Below are 16,615 nucleotides of genomic sequence, written 5' to 3'. Positions count from 1 at the left end.
AGCAGCAGCAGCCATAAGTAGAGATGTTCCGATACCGATACCAGTATCGGTATCGGCTCCGATACTGCCTAAAACGCTGGTATCGGTATCGGGAAGTACTGGAGTTTATGCACCGATCCGATACCACGTAATGAAGCCCTAAAGAAAATCTACGTTAAAGTAGTTTATTTATGTTCTTTTTCATTAAAACTATAAAAGAAAGTTCTGGGGCATTCCTTGTTTGCGTTTGTTCATGTTTCACAAAGAGTTTAACCTGAGCCAGACCGACAACAAAGAAAGAAATCATTTCACATCCATACAGAGATAGTAGTATACAGATGTTAAAACATAATGAAATGTATGACACGCTGGTATCGGATCGGTACTCGGTATCGGCCGATACGCAAGTTCAGGTATCGGAATCGGTATCGGGAAGCAAAAAAGTGGTATCGGACCATCTCTAGCCATAAGCCCCGCCCACCCACTCTATACACGATGTGATTGGCCTGACCAAAATTTGGTTTTTCCAGCTCGCAAGCCAACGGAGAGTGCCTAGACCCCCTGGCTGCAAAATAAATTTGCTGCCACTAGGGTGCGTCTAGATTTCTAGGCTAAGTGGCCGCTGGGTCTAACCGTGAAATCCCACCAGGCACAGGTGCACGGCGTTCCAGCTGCGGCGTGGTTTTGTTCTGCCGTCCATCGTGCGTCATGCCACACCGGGAGCGTCTCAGAGCGTTCTGCTTACATTATTCCTGGATATTTGGGCTTCTAGTCTACAGAGTTCAATGTTTTTTCCGTTAAGTCTAGTTGTGAACGACGCGGATCACAGATTAGTGTCTCGGTTTCAGTTGTTAAATAGTGATGTGAAGTGATCTATGATCTGGAGTCTGCACAGGGAGTTTATTTTGAAAACTGACAGGATGTTCTAGCCCTTCCACTTCCTGCCAGGCCTGTTGAACGCCCCGAGGCTCACTGCTAATTTCCACCGGTTGCCGAACTTCTGCGGATCCGCTCCTGAACGGCGGCGGAGTCAACAGGTTTCCATTAAGTCAATGTGTGTATTTCCACTGACTGCAGAACGGCTGCAGAACAGCTCCAGCACAGCTCCGGCGGTCCGCAGCCCTCCGGAGCTGATATATGCAGAGCTTCTATTGTTGCCGGATGCCGGAGAGCTCCGCAGCAACTCAGCACAGGGCAGACAGTGCGGGACAGGAACGGCGGATCATATTTCCTGCTCTACACCTTGAAAACACAGCACAGAGCTGTTTCCCCTCTAATGTGGTGGTTTGGTGGTTCTATTCTACGTGAATTCACGAGATCTCGTGGGTCCTCGCGAGATCTCGTGGGTCCTCGTGAATTCAGCCGTCAGTCACGGCCGCAGCCGTGCGGCAACAAATCCGGACCTGGTGGGTGTTGACGGACGGCAGAGCACGCAGCAGACACGCAGCGGAGCCAACACGCAGATGTTCTGCATTCAGTGGAAATCCCCAGTCAGCCAGAAACAGACCTGAGGAGTACTTCTTACGGAACCGGGAGGCGCTACTACCACACGCTAAGTCGCGGTGACTGTCTTGCATTTGGAAGCGGTTGCGCCTTAAAAAGGTGAGCGGCAACAAGGTCAGCGTTCGGCGGCAATTCAGAGCGCAACGCAGAACAGTTTTACCGTGGATCATCGTCACTCCCCACCGCCCAGGGAACATCTCCCAGAGAGCTGCGACACACTATACAGGTACGGCTGACAACTACCAACAATCACCTTTTAGTTCTGTAGTCATCACAGGACCATGGCAAACAGGTCACTGGCCGTTCTATCCATTTGATTTCTTTCTTATTCACAACAGCCTGTATCTAACTGAAGTCCACTTCCAGGAGAAAGACGTACATGTCAGGCTCTGTCCCTCTCCCTGATCTCTATCTGCTCTTTGAGTCATTTTTCTAAACACCACACCGTCGCTAATAAGTTAAAAACTCAGTTAAAAAAAGGGAATAAAACCTTCATTGTCCAGGAAAGCGTGGGGTTTTTGTGAGGTTTATTTCATCAGTTTTGGCAGGCTAACAGTGCAAGGAAAGAACAATGGCGTCTCTCTTGCCCTGGTAAAAACCATAATCCCTCCCCGGTGTCTCCCTGCTCACACAGATATATAACTTCACCTGGTGGCTCAGGCTGCCCACTTCCTTCAAAACAAAAGCTCTAACAGACACTCAAGTCCTAGTCTGGATCAATGGAAGGACATTTCCAGGATAAACTTCCTCTCTCTCTCTCTCTCTCTCTCTGAGTGTTACCGTTCTCAAACTCCGTTCTCTTCGGAAAACAACAACCTCGTAGCTAGAGAGCTACACTCTGAAAATATCAAGTTATGAAGAAGATGTAGATGGAGCAACAAGGCAGACCTGACAAGGCAGGGAATGACTGTAAAGATTTATAAAGAATATGTTAGATCACTTCCTCTCTAACTGGGAGGTTTAATAAAGAATATGTTAGATCATCTCCTCTCTAACTGGGAGGTTTTATAAAGAATATGTTAGATAATTTCCTCTCTAACTGGGAGGTTTTCTAAAGAATGTTATATCATTTCCTCTCTAACTGGGAGGTTTTGGGACTGATTGGTGGGATTGCTGTGGACCAGATCCACACGGAGATACACAGGTAAGAGCCAATAAGGTTTAACCATGTATCAACTCATTTAAATAGCTCACGTTACTGTATTGTGTCAACAGTTAACTTCATGTAATATTGGATGAGGAGTTTTCTTTAGCGGGGTGTAAATGTTCCACCAGAACCAGTTCCTTCCTGAGACTATTAAGCAGAGCCACCATCGCTGCGTCCGGAGCTTAGCGCCACCCACGACCGTTGGGATTGGTTTAAAGAAATTCAAACAACCCAAAGCATTTCTTTTCCTATCCCAGAATGCATCTGTGGTGTAGCCAGATTTACACCACAGCGCCGTGGAGACAGAGCTGGCAGTGAGAGACTAATCTACACCCAACCGTCGGCTCAAACAACCTGCAGCTAAAATACAAAGAGAGAAGAAAGTGAAGTCACCTACGTCCTCATATCCACCTGACGATTATCCAGCCATTTGTCCTCTCCTTCTTCTCCTTCTTATTCCTCCTCTCCTTCCTCTCAGTATCAGAGTGTAGAAACTTTAAACTTTATAAAACATGAATAGCAGACGTTTTCCTCTCCGAGTTCTTTTCTTTCTGTCAGAGAACAATAAGCTGCAGAAGCACCGCCCAGGTACTGACGAAACTTCCTCTGACCCCCTCAGACCTACAACCTCGTCGACCCCGGGCTATTTCTGTCCAGAGGGAAACAAGGAGGATGGGAGGAGTCCACACACTCAGACTGGACTCATGTGCTCAGCTCTTATTGTTCCACTCAGCTGAACTCTGTTACATGCATATCTTTGATTCTTTAAGATATATTATATATATTATGAAATAATTTCTGTAAATCTAGTTGTTCTCAGTTGTCCAGTCCGATGACACAACAAAAGATAAAAGGAGCTGGAGACCTAACTAAATAGTCCCTAGACTAAAACTCTATGGATCCTTAACCCAAGCATTTTCTCTAAGGAGACCTAGAAACTCCGTCTGAAATCAACTTTTTGAATCCACCGGCCAGAATATTAAATTGTATTGGTTTTCTTGTAACAAACATCAGGTGTGTGTAGGGGTGTACAGGTGTGTACAGGTGTGTGTAGGAGTGTGTAGGGGTGTGTAGGGGTGTGTAGGAGTGTACAGGAGTGTGTAGGAGTGTACAGGTGTGTGTAGGGGTGTACCGGTGTGTGTAGGGGTTTGTAGGAGTGTGTGTTTGTACAGGTGTGTGTGGGAGTGTGTGTTTGTACAGGTGTGTGTAGGTGTGTGTAGGAATGTGTGTGTAGGTGTGTGTAGGAGTGTGTGTTTGTACAGGTGTGTGTGGGAATGTGTAGGAATGTGTGTTTGTACAGGAGTGTGTATTAGTGTGTGTTTGTATAGCTGGGTACCTGAGCCTCCTCTTAGCCAGGCTGCGGGAGCAGATCCTCTCTATGCTGCTCTGCAGGTTGAGCAGAGCGGTGATGGCCTGTTTCAGACACTCTTTGTCCTCCTCATCCTCACTCTTCTCCTCCAGTTGCTGCAGAGAATAAACATCACAGAGAAAAGAGTCAGACACACCACTACACTACACAAAACAATACACACAGAAGGCTTCAGGGCGCTTTAAACACTACACACAGAAGGGTTTGTGCGTGTGCGTGTAACTCTAGAGTCATAGGGAGAGAAACAAAGTGTCTCCCCTGTTCTTTCTGACCGGCATCAGTAAGCCAATCAGCATGCAGCATTGCTTCTACAAAGATCTAATAATGTCTGTGATTGGCTGTATAACGTTACACGCCGTAGAGACATGCAGGAAAAACTCTGTTACACAGAGACAGCTCACCCAGACTGTTTATCTGACAGAGCTGGTCCAGAACTGATCCAGGACCAGAACTAGGTGTGACCCAGACCTTGGTCCAGCAGCAGCAGCATGTGAACAGTAATCCCTACCCCCCCTCCCTCCCCCCAGCCCTGACATAATCTGCACAACATGACTGGAGGTATTTCACAGATTTAACTCAACTGGGCCAAAGAGCTTAAAACTTAAAGACTCAGAGCAGGACCAGGTCTACAGGAGACTGGTCTAGTACCGGGAACCAGTCTGAGACTGAGAACCAGTCTGGTACTGGCATACATGGAGGGCTGGGTTAAACCAGTCTGGTACTGGGACACATAGAGTGTGTTACAGTGTGATACAGTGTGTTACAGTGTGTTACAGTGTGTGTGTTACAGTGTGATACAGTGTGTTAGAGTTGTGTTACAGTTAGTCCATGAGCCAGGGCCCCAAATTTGGGCCATCGGTATCATCTGGGGGGACAAAGGCTCATAGTGATTTTTGGCAAGGTATACACCCCTAGTACTAGAAAAATCACGATAGCAGTGCAGTGGTGGTAGCGAATCACTTTTTTTCAGCTCATGAAGTTACTTACCCCCTAAGATAAATTCAGTTTTTGAAATCTGGTGTATATCTGGTTTAGGCTCATGGTAGGGATATTGTCAATATTCTATAATATGATGCTTGGTATCGTTGGAAAGGGGACCTTTTAGGCTTTCATTTAAGCCCAGTACTGAATCTGTCTGATCACAGAGGTCACATGACTTCTTTAAACCAGAAATAACACACATTTTCTCCCAATTTCCGCCTAAACCGTGTGCTTTCTTTTATCCCTGGGGCATGACAGAACACCAGGGACACAAAACTCAACAACTTCAATACTCAAGGCACTCTGATGATTCAGAAAATGTACAATATACCCATACTATTTATATGTGAGAGCCTTAAATTAGACTTATGCAGCCGGCACAAGTCTTCAAAATAGAATTTAGCCAATAGAATGGACAAATAGAATACCCTATTAGTCCAGGGCCAAATGGCCTCTTTATTCATGTACAGTTGTAATAAAAAGTAATTGTTTCAATAGTGTTGTCAACATAACACTTGTAAGTGGTTTAACAAAATGCTTCTATCATGTATTTTAATATTCAGCCACTTTAAGTTAGAATGTCAGAAAGTAGCTCATGCACGTAATGATGGATTTTGACAGTTTGACAAGGTTTTGTCAGTTTTGTGAAAAGATCGTAGGTTCAGTTGACTGGTTATAACAACACTACCAACTATGCCATCTTCAATCAACTTCCAGTGAGTTCCAGGGGTATTAAATGTAAGTACAAAATACTTTCTATCTTGTGCTTGTGAATTGATGGGGAATAGACAGAGGGACATTATACCTATAGTAGGGGTGGGCGATATATATCGTCTACGATAATATTGTCGTTGTTGTGTTAACGATGTGCAAATTGACATTATCGAGTATTTAAATTACTTAGAAAATAACACTTCAAAACACGCATTGGAACGCTACACATTCACTAATGTCAACAAAGACATTTGTTCCTGTCGGTGTATTTTTATACAAGTACAGCCACACTGACCTAATCAATAGGACTACGATACAACACAGCCGTTACAGGAGCCTTCCAGGCGGCTCATAACGTCCCGGAGGACCCAGCCAGCCCGGATGCTCCGTGGATTGTTGTTGGCATCTAGCACGCTGAGCTAGCTACCGGCAGGATCGAGACAAGAACTCCGGCAAGACCAGAGGAGGAAGACTGCATTTTTAGGTGCAGAATGAATGGAGTACCGACCGCAGGATCGTTGCCCAGCACTGCTCACCTGACCTGGAAGCCCTGTTGGTAATACAGGCCATTTTATTTACCACGAAAACAGCACACCGCTGTCTACACAGCCCCCGATGCAAACGTTAGCACAAATTTGGCTCACCGCTAACCATAGTGAACAAACTGCAGCGCGATCACCTGGAGGGGAAACATATTGTAGCAGGGGACTTTAACAAGGTGACCTTAAAGTCTGTACTCCCCAGCTTTTTCCAGCATGTAGATTGTAGAGGGAAGAACACACTAGACCATGTATACTCTAACATCAAGACAGCATACAGAACTGCTCCTCTCCCTTACCTGGGCCAGTCAGATCACATCCAACTACTCCTGATCCCAGCATACATCAATCAGATCACATCCAACTACTCCTGGTCCCAGCATACATCATTCAGATCACATCAACTACTCCTGATCCCAGCATGCATAAGATCACATCAACTACTCCTGATCCCAGCATGCAATAGATCACATCCAACTACTCCTGATCCCAGCATGCATCAGATCACATCAACTACTCCTGATCCCAGCATGCAATAGATCACATCCAACTACTCCTGGTCCCAGCATACATCAGATCACATCCAACTACTCCTGATCCCAGCATGCAATAGATCACATCCAACTACTCCTGATCCCAGCATACATCAGATAAAATCCAACTACTCCAGATTCCAGCATGCATCAGATCACATCCAACTACTCCTGAGCCCAGCATGCATCAGATCAAATCCAACTACTCCAGATTCCAGCATGCATCAGATCACATCCAACTACTCCTGAGGCCAGCATGCATCAGATCACATCCAACTACTCCTGATCCCAGCATGCAATAGAACTACTCCTGGTCCCAGCATACATCAGATCACATCCAACTACTCCAGATTCCAGCATACATCAGATCACATCCAACTACTCCTGATCCCAGCATGCAATAGATCACATCCAACTACTCCTGATCCCAGCATACATCAGATCACATCCAACTACTCCTGATCCCAGCATGCAATAGATCACATCCAACTACTCCTGGTCAGAAAGGAATATACAGCCAAGTAGGATTATCCAACCCTGAGCTGACACTGCCCTATCCAGCTCAGGACTGCTTCCAATAAGGACATGGTTGTTTGCAATATATATAAGAACTGTTTTCATTCAACATTGAGCTCATTATCTTATTTATTTTCTTTAAAATGTAAGTATTTAAGTAAAAACAATTCAAAGACATAAAATACTAATACTATACTAATACTAATTGAACTAGTGTAGTACCATTGAATTCTGAGTAAACATTCAGTTGTACACCTCTGCTGTAATGTAAATTGTGCAGCATACAAGCCGATGAAGTCATAAAAATAACAAAAGGCTCTGTTCTGTAGATCAGGAGTAGTTGGATGTGATTTGACTGATGTATGCTGGGACCAGGAGTAGTTGGATGTGATCTGTGGCTTGGATCCCGGAAGTTAGAGTAGATGTATTCTGGTGTATTCAGGATCAGGAGTAGTTGAGCAATGTGATCTGGATCAGGAATAGTTGGATGTGATCTGACTGGCCCAGGTGAGGGAGAGGAGCAGTTCTCTATGCTGTCTTGATGTTAGAGTATACATGGTCTAGTGTGTTCTTCCCTCTAGTAGCACACTCTACATGCTGGAAAAAGCTGGGGAGTACAGACTTTAAGGTCACCTTGTTAAAGTCCCCTGCTACAATATGTATCCCCTCCAGGATTTTGTGCTGCAGTTTTCGTGGTAAATAAAATGGCCTGTATATTACCAACAGGGCTTCCAGGTCAGGTGAGCAGTGCTGGGCAACAACCCTGCGGTCAGTACTCCATTCATTCTGCACAAAAATGCAGTCCTCCTCCTCTGGTCTTGCCGGAGTTCTTGTCTCGATCCTGCCGTTAGCTTAGCATGGGTAAACCCTGACGAACTTCCGGCAAATTTTAGATTTGCTCTGCAAGTCAGTCTGGCGAAGAGCCCATTCAAACCCATTTCCAATGTCCTCAAAATTGAGGAACCAATCCCAACCATTGAGGCGGGCTTTACACCAATCACAACCATTGAGGGTGGGCGATTGCACGACGATAAGCGTAGCGACGGCGAGCAGATTTTTGTTTACATTCAACATGACGGCTACCCAAGCCGTGCTTCCGGCCTCTGCCATGACCGGGGCGGCAGGTCAGTCTGACATATGCCGATCTTTACGCGGTCAATACTACAATTAACTGACAACTTAAGTTATAACGAGTTACAGTTCTCAAGGACGATACGTACTACGGACAGAGACATTGTCTCTTTTTCCTTCTCCTTCTTCTCAACTTCTCCGCTGTGTGTGGCGCGTGTCCACGCTATTCTTGCACATTAGGGAACCTCGTGAATTAACCTGGAACATGTCAGCTGTTTGGAAATTCTTCAGCGTGTGTGCAGAAGATAACTTTGCAATATGCAACACCTGCTGCAGGCGTTGAGGGACGACACCTAAAACCCAAATAAAAAATTTTTTAGTTGGATATTGGATGTGAAAAGAGTCACCCGGATCGTTGGTCTGATTGGTTGAAGGACTATGCAATGGCGGAGGCATTTGAGCGGCATACCTTTGGAAATGAACTGTCAGTGAACCTTTCCCAGACCCACTCTCAGTTACAACTGAGAAGGGTCTGGTGTCAACCAGGCTACCGGTAGCTAGCTCACGTTTGCATCGGGGGCTGTGTAGACGGTGGTGTGCTGTTTTCGTGGTAAATAAAATGGCCTGTATTACCAACAGGGCTTCCAGGTCAGGTGAGCAGTGCTTGGCATCTTGATAGAGTATACATGGTCTAGTGTGTTCTTCCCTCTAGTAACACAATCTACATGCTGGAAAAAGCTGGGGAGTACAGACTTTAAGGTCACCTTGTTAAAGTCCCCTGCTACAATATGTTTCCCCTCCAGGTGATCGCGCTGCAGTTTGTTCACTATGGTTAGCGGTGAGCCAAATTTGTGCTAACGTTAGCATCGGGGGCTGTGTAGACAGCGGTGTGCTGTTTTCGTGGTAAATAAAATGGCCTGTATTACCAACAGGGCTTCCAGGTCAGGTGAGCAGTGCTGGGCAACGACCCTGCGATCAGTACTCCATTCATTCTGCACAAAAAATGCAGTCTTCCTCCTCTGGTCTTGCCGGAGTTCTTGTCTCGATCCTGCCGGTAGCTAGCTCAGCGTGCTAGATGCCAACAACAATCCACGGAGCGTCCGGGCTGGCTGGGTCCTCCGGGACGTTATGAGCCGCCTGGAAGGCTCCTGTAACGGCTGTGTTGTATCGTAGTCCTATTGATTAGGTCAGTGTGGCTGTACTTGTATAAAAATACACCGACAGGAACAAATGTCTTTGTTGACATTAGTGAATGTGTAGCGTTCCAATGCGTGTTTTGAAGTGTTATTTTCTAAGTAATTTAAATACTCGATAATGTCAATTTGCACATCGTTAACACAACAACGACAATATTATCGTAGACGATATATATCGCCCACCCCTACTATAGGTATAATGTCTCTGTCTATTCCCCATCAATTCACAAGCACAAGACAAAGTATTTTGTACTTACATTTAATACCCCTGGAACTCACTGGAAGTTGATTGAAGATGGCATAGTTGGTAGTGTTGTTATAACCAGTCAACTGAACCTACGATCTTTTCACAAAACTGACAAAACCTTGTCAAACTGTCAAAATCCATCATTACGTGCATGAGCTACTTTCTGACATTCTAACTTAAAGTGGCTGAATATTAAAATACATGATATAAGCATTTTGTTAAACCACTTACAAGTGTTATGTTGACAACACTATTGAAACAATTAATTTTTATTACAACTGTACATGAATAAAGAGGCCATTTGGCCCTGGACTAATAGGGTATTCTATTTGTCCATTCTATTGGCTAAATTCTATTTTGAAGACTTGTGCCGGCTGCATAAGTCTAATTTAAGGCTCTCACATATAAATAGTATGAGTATATTGTACATTTTCTGAATCATCAGAGTGCCTTGAGTATTGAAGTTGTTGAGTTTTGTGTCCCTGGTGTTCTGTCATGCCCCAGGGATAAAAGAAACACCGGTTTAGGAGTGGGAGAAAATGTGTGTTATTTCTGGTTTAAAGAAGTCATGTGACCTCTGTGATTGACAGACAGATTCAGTACTGGGCTTAAATGAAAGCCTAAAAGCTCCCCTTTCCAACGATACCAAGCACCATATTATAGAATATTGACAATATCCCTACCATGAGCCTAAACCAGATATACACCAGATTTCAAAAACGGAATTTATCTTAGGGGGTTAGTAACTTCATGAGCTGAAAAAAAGTGATTCGCTACCACCACTGCACTGCTATCGTGATTTTTCTAGCACTACGGGTGTATACCTTGCCAAAAATCACTATGAGCCTTTGTCCCCCCGATGATACCGATCAACCCCCGTGGCTCATGGACTAAGTGTGTTTTACATTGTGTTACAGTGTGTTACAGTCTGATAGTGTGTTACAGTGTGTTAGGTGTGTTAGAAGTGTGTTACAGTGTGTGTTACAGTGTGTTACAGTGTGTTAGAAGTGTGTTTTACATTGTGTTAGTGTGTTACAGTGTCTTACAGTGTGTGTTACAGTGTGTTACAGTGTGTTAGAAGTGTGTTTTACATTGTGTTAGTGTGTTACAGTGTGTTACAGTGTGTTACAGTGTGTTGGGTGTGTTACAGTGTGTTACAGAGTGTTGGGTGTGTTACAGTGTGTTACAGTGTGTTGGGTGTGTTACAGTGTGTTAGGTATGTTACAGTGTGTTAGGTATGTTACAGTGTGTTGGGTGTGTTACAGTGTGTTGGGTATGTTACAGTGTGTTGGGTGTGTTACAGTGTGTTGGGTGTGTTACAGTGTGTTGGGTGTGTTACAGTGTGTTAGGTGTGTTGGGTGTGTTACAGTGTGTTAGGTGTCTTACAGTGTGTTGGGTGTGTTACAGTGTGTTGGGTGTGTTACAGTGTGTTGGGTGTGTTACAGTGTGTTGGGTGTGTTACAGTGTGTTGGGTGTGTTACAGTGTGTTACAGTGTGTTAGGTATGTTACAGTGTGTTACAGTGTGTTGGGTGTGTTACAGTGTGTTAGGTATGTTACAGTGTGTTGGGTGTGTTACAGTGTGTTAGGTGTGTTACAGTGTGTTACAGTGTGTTAGGTATGTTACAGTGTGTTACAGTGTGTTGGGTGTGTTACAGTGTGTTAGGTATGTTACAGTGTGTTGGGTGTGTTACAGTGTGTTGGGTGTGTTACAGTGTGTTGGGTATGTTACAGTGTGTTGGGTGTGTTACAGTGTGTTGGGTATGTTACAGTGTGTTAGGTGTATTACAGTGTGTTGGGTGTGTTACAGTGTGTTGGGTGTGTTACAGTGTGTTGGGTGTGTTACAGTGTGTTGGGTGTCTTACAGTGTGTTAGGTGTGTTACAGTGTGTTACAGTGTGTTAGGTATGTTACAGTGTGTTGGGTGTGTTACAGTGTGTTGGGTGTGTTACAGTGTGTTGGGTGTGTTACAGTGTGTTGGGTGTGTTACAGTGTGTTAGGTGTGTTACAGTGTGTTAGGTGTGTTACAATGTGTTACAGTGTGTTAGGTATGTTACAGTGTGTTACAGTGTGTTGGGTGTGTTACAGTGTGTTAGGTATGTTACAGTGTGTTAGGTGTGTTACAGTGTGTTGGGTATGTTACAGTGTGTTGGGTGTGTTACAGTGTGTTGGGTATGTTACAGTGTGTTACAGTGTGTTAGGTGTATTACAGTGTGTTGGGTGTGTTACAGTGTGTTGGGTGTGTTACAGTGTGTTGGGTGTGTTACAGTGTGTTGGGTGTGTTACAGTGTGTTGGGTGTGTTACAGTGTGTTGGGTATGTTACAGTGTGTTAGGTGTGTTACAGTGTGTTACAGTGTGTTACAGTGTGTTACAGTGTGTTACAGTGTGTTGGGTGTGTTACAGTGTGTTGGGTATGTTACAGTGTGTTACAGTGTGTTAGGTGTATTACAGTGTGTTGGGTATGTTACAGTGTGTTGGGTGTGTTACAGTGTGTTGGGTGTGTTACAGTGTGTTGGGTATTTTACAGTGTGTTGGGTATGTTACAGTGTGTTACAGTGTGTTGGGTGTGTTACAGTGTGTTGGGTGTGTTACAGTGTGTTGGGTGTGTTACAGTGTGTTAGGTATGTTAGTGTGTTAGGTATGTTACAGTGTGTTACAGTGTGTTACAGTGTGTTAGGTGTATTACAGTGTGTTGGGTATGTTACAGTGTGTTGGGTGTGTTACAGTGTGTTGGGTGTGTTACAGTGTGTTGGGTATTTTACAGTGTGTTGGGTATGTTACAGTGTGTTACAGTGTGTTGGGTATGTTACAGTGTGTTGGGTGTGTTACAGTGTGTTGGGTGTGTTACAGTGTGTTGGGTATGTTACAGTGTGTTGGGTGTGTTACAGTGTGTTGGGTATGTTACAGTGTGTTGGGTGTGTTACAGTGTGTTGGGTATGTTACAGTGTGTTGGGTGTGTTAAAGTGTGTTAAAGTGTGTTAGGTATGTTACAGTGTGTTAGGTATGTTACAGTGTGTTGGGTGTGTTACAGTGTGTTGGGTATGTTACAGTGTGTTGGGTGTGTTAAAGTGTGTTGGGTATGTTACAGTGTGTTGGGTGTGTTACAGTGTGTTGGGTGTGTTACAGTGTGTTGGGTGTGTTAAAGTGTGTTAGGTATGTTACAGTGTGTTGGGTATGTTACAGTGTGTTGGGTGTGTTAAAGTGTGTTAAAGTGTGTTAGGTATGTTACAGTGTGTTAGGTATGTTACAGTGTGTTGGGTATGTTACAGTGTGTTGGGTGTGTTACAGTGTGTTGGGTATGTTACAGTGTGTTGGGTGTGTTAAAGTGTGTTAAAGTGTGTTAGGTATGTTACAGTGTGTTGGGTATGTTACAGTGTGTTGGGTGTGTTACAGTGTGTTGGGTATGTTACAGTGTGTTGGGTGTGTTAAAGTGTGTTAAAGTGTGTTAGGTATGTTACAGTGTGTTAGGTATGTTACAGTGTGTTGGGTATGTGACAGTGTGTTGGGTATGTTACAGTGTGTTGGGTGTGTTACAGTGTGTTGGGTGTGTTAAAGTGTGTTAAAGTGTGTTAGGTATGTTACAGTGTGTTAGGTATGTTAGTGTGTTGGTTTTTTGTTGTTTTTTTTTTTTTTTTTTTTTTTTTTTTTTGTATGTTACAGTGTGTTGGGTATGTTAAGTGTGTTGGGTATGTTACAGTGTTGGGTATGTTAAGTGTGTTGGGTATGTTCATGTGTTGGGAGTAATGTGTTGGGTAGTTAATGTTGGTTTTTTGTTTTTGTGTGTTTATGTTACATGTGTTGTATGTTACAGTGTGTTGGGTATGTTACATGTGTTGGGTATGTACATGTGTTGGGTTTTAGTGTGTTGGGTTTTTTTTAGTGTGTTGGTATTTCAGTGTGTTGGGTATGTTACAGTGTGTTGGTATGTTACAGTGTGTTGGGTGTACAGTGTGTTGGGTGTGTTACGTGTGTGTGGGTATGTTACATGTGTTGGGTATGTACAGTGTGTTGGGTATGTTACAGTGTGTTGTTGTGTTACAGTGTGTTAGGTATGTTACAGTGTGTTGGTTGTACAGTGTGTTGGGTATGTTAGTGTGTTGGGTTTTTTTTGGTATTTAGTTGTTAGTTTTTGTCATTTTGTTTTAGGTTTGGGTATGTTACAGTGTGTTGGGTATGTTACAGTGTGTTGGGTATGTTACAGTGTGTTAGGTATGTTACAGTGTGTTGGGTATGTTACTGTGTTGGTATGTTACAGTGTGTTGGGTATGTTACAGTGTGTTGGGTATGTTCATTGTGTTACGTGTGTTGGGTGTGTTACAGTGTGTTAGGTATGTTACAGTGTGTTAGGTGTGTTACATTGTTGGTTATGTTACAGTGTGTTACGTGTGTTGGGTATGTTACAGTGTGTTAGGTGTGTTACAGAGTGTGGGGTATGTTACAGTGTGTTAGGTATGTTACAGTGTGTTAGGTGTGTTACAGAGTGTGGGGTATGTTACAGTGTGTTGGGTGTGTTACAGTGTGTTAGGTGTGTTACAGTGTGTTGGGTGTGTTACAGTGTGTTGGGTGTGTTACAGTGTGTTAGGTGTGTTACAGTGTGTTGGGTGTGTTACAGTGTGTTAGGTGTGTTACAGTGTGTTACAGTGTGTTAGGTATGTTACAGTGTGTTACAGTGTGTTGGGTGTGTTACAGTGTGTTAGGTATGTTACAGTGTGTTAGGTGTGTTACAGTGTGTTGGGTATGTTACAGTGTGTTGGGTGTGTTACAGTGTGTTAGGTGTGTTACAGTGTGTTAGGTGTGTTACAGTGTGTTGGGTGTGTTACAGTGTGTTAGGTGTGTTACAGTGTGTTGGGTATGTTACAGTGTGTTGGGTGTGTTACAGTGTGTTAGGTGTGTTACAGTGTGTTGGGTGTGTTACAGTGTGTTAGGTGTGTTACAGTGTGTTACAGTGTGTTAGGTATGTTACAGTGTGTTACAGTGTGTTGGGTGTGTTACAGTGTGTTAGGTATGTTACAGTGTGTTAGGTGTGTTACAGTGTGTTGGGTATGTTACAGTGTGTTGGGTATGTTACAGTGTGTTAGGTGTATTACAGTGTGTTGGGTGTGTTACAGTGTGTTGGGTGTGTTACAGTGTGTTGGGTGTGTTACAGTGTGTTGGGTGTGTTACAGTGTGTTAGGTGTGTTACAGTGTGTTGGGTGTGTTACAGTGTGTTAGGTGTGTTACAGTGTGTTAGGTGTGTTACAGTGTGTTAGGTGTGTTACAGTGTGTTGGGTGTGTTACAATGTGTTGGGTGTGTTACAGTGTGTTAGGTGTGTTACAGTGTGTTGGGTGTGTTACAGTGTGTTAGGTGTGTTACAGTGTGTTACAGTGTGTTACAGTGTGTTGGGTGTGTTACAGTGTGTTAGGTATGTTACAGTGTGTTAGGTGTGTTACAGTGTGTTGGGTGTGTTACAGTGTGTTGGGTATGTTACAGTGTGTTACAGTGTGTTAGGTGTATTACAGTGTATTGGGTATTTTACAGTGTGTTGGGTGTGTTACAGTGTGTTGGGTGTGTTACAGTGTGTTGGGTATTTTACAGTGTGTTGGGTATGTTACAGTGTGTTACAGTGTGTTGGGTGTGTTACAGTGTGTTGGGTGTGTTACAGTGTGTTGGGTGTGTTACAGTGTGTTAGGTATGTTAGTGTGTTAGGTATGTTACAGTGTGTTACAGTGGGTTACAGTGTGTTGGGTATGTTACAGTGTGCTGGGTGTGTCACAGTGTGTTGGGTGTGTTACAGTGTGTTGGGTATGTTACAGTGTGTTGGGTGTGTTACAGTGTGTTGGGTGTGTTACAGTGTGTTGGGTATGTTACAGTGTGTTGGGTGTGTTACAGTGTGTTGGGTGTGTTACAGTGTGTTGGGTGTGTTACAGTGTGTTGGGTATGTTACAGTGTGTTGGGTGTGTTAAAGTGTGTTAAAGTGTGTTAGGTATGTTACAGTGTGTTGGGTGTGTTACAGTGTGTTGGGTATGTTACAGTGTGTTGGGTGTGTTAAAGTGTGTTAAAGTGTGTTAGGTATGTTACAGTGTGTTAGGTATGTTACAGTGTGTTGGGTGTGTTACAGTGTGTTGGGTATGTTACAGTGTGTTGGGTGTGTTAAAGTGTGTTAAAGTGTGTTGGGTATGTTACAGTGTGTTGGGTGTGTTACAGTGTGTTGGGTGTGTTAAAGTGTGTTAGGTATGTTACAGTGTGTTGGGTATGTTACAGTGTGTTGGGTGTGTTACAGTGTGTTGGGTATGTTACAGTGTGTTGGGTGTGTTAAAGTGTGTTAAAGTGTGTTAAAGTGTGTTAGGTATGTTACAGTGTGTTAGGTATGTTACAGTGTGTTGGGTGTGTTACAGTGTGTTGGGTATGTTACAGTGTGTTGGGTGTGTTAAAGTGTGTTAAAGTGTGTTAGGTATGTTACAGTGTGTTAGGTATGTTACAGTGTGTTGGGTATGTTACAGTGTGTTGGGTATGTTACAGTGTGTTGGGTGTGTTACAGTGTGTTGGGTGTGTTAAAGTGTGTTAAAGTGTGTTAGGTATGTTACAGTGTGTTGGGTATGTTACAGTGTGTTGGGTATGTTACAGTGTGTTGGGTATGTTACAGTGTGTTGGGTATGTTACAGTGTGTGGGGTGTGTTACAGTGTGTGGGGTATGTTACAGTGTGTTGGGTATGTTACAGTGTGTTGGGTATGTTACAGTGTGTTGGTTGTGTTACAGTGTGTTAGGTATGTTACAGTGTGTTGGGTATGTTACAGTGTGTTGGGTATGTTACAGTGTGTTGGGTATGTTACAGTGTGTTGGG

The 16,615-nt window shown here is 43.8% G+C and overlaps 1 protein-coding gene across 1 annotated transcript in view; it reads right to left on the bottom strand.

Moving 5' to 3' along the window:
- Positions 1-16,615, bottom strand: part of LOC120567073 (son of sevenless homolog 1-like) — an 84,409-nt gene that overhangs the window by 43,072 nt on the left and 24,722 nt on the right. The window contains 1 exon segment of the mRNA XM_039813872.1: positions 3,966-4,093. Within this exon segment, the coding sequence (XP_039669806.1) occupies positions 3,966-4,093 (128 nt within the window).

Source organism: Perca fluviatilis, chromosome 1 (assembly GCF_010015445.1).
Source record: "Perca fluviatilis chromosome 1, GENO_Pfluv_1.0, whole genome shotgun sequence".
Classification (NCBI taxonomy): domain Eukaryota; kingdom Metazoa; phylum Chordata; class Actinopteri; order Perciformes; family Percidae; genus Perca; species Perca fluviatilis.
The sequence above is the reverse complement of the archived record's forward strand: the minus strand, read 5'-3'. Positions and strand labels throughout refer to the sequence as shown.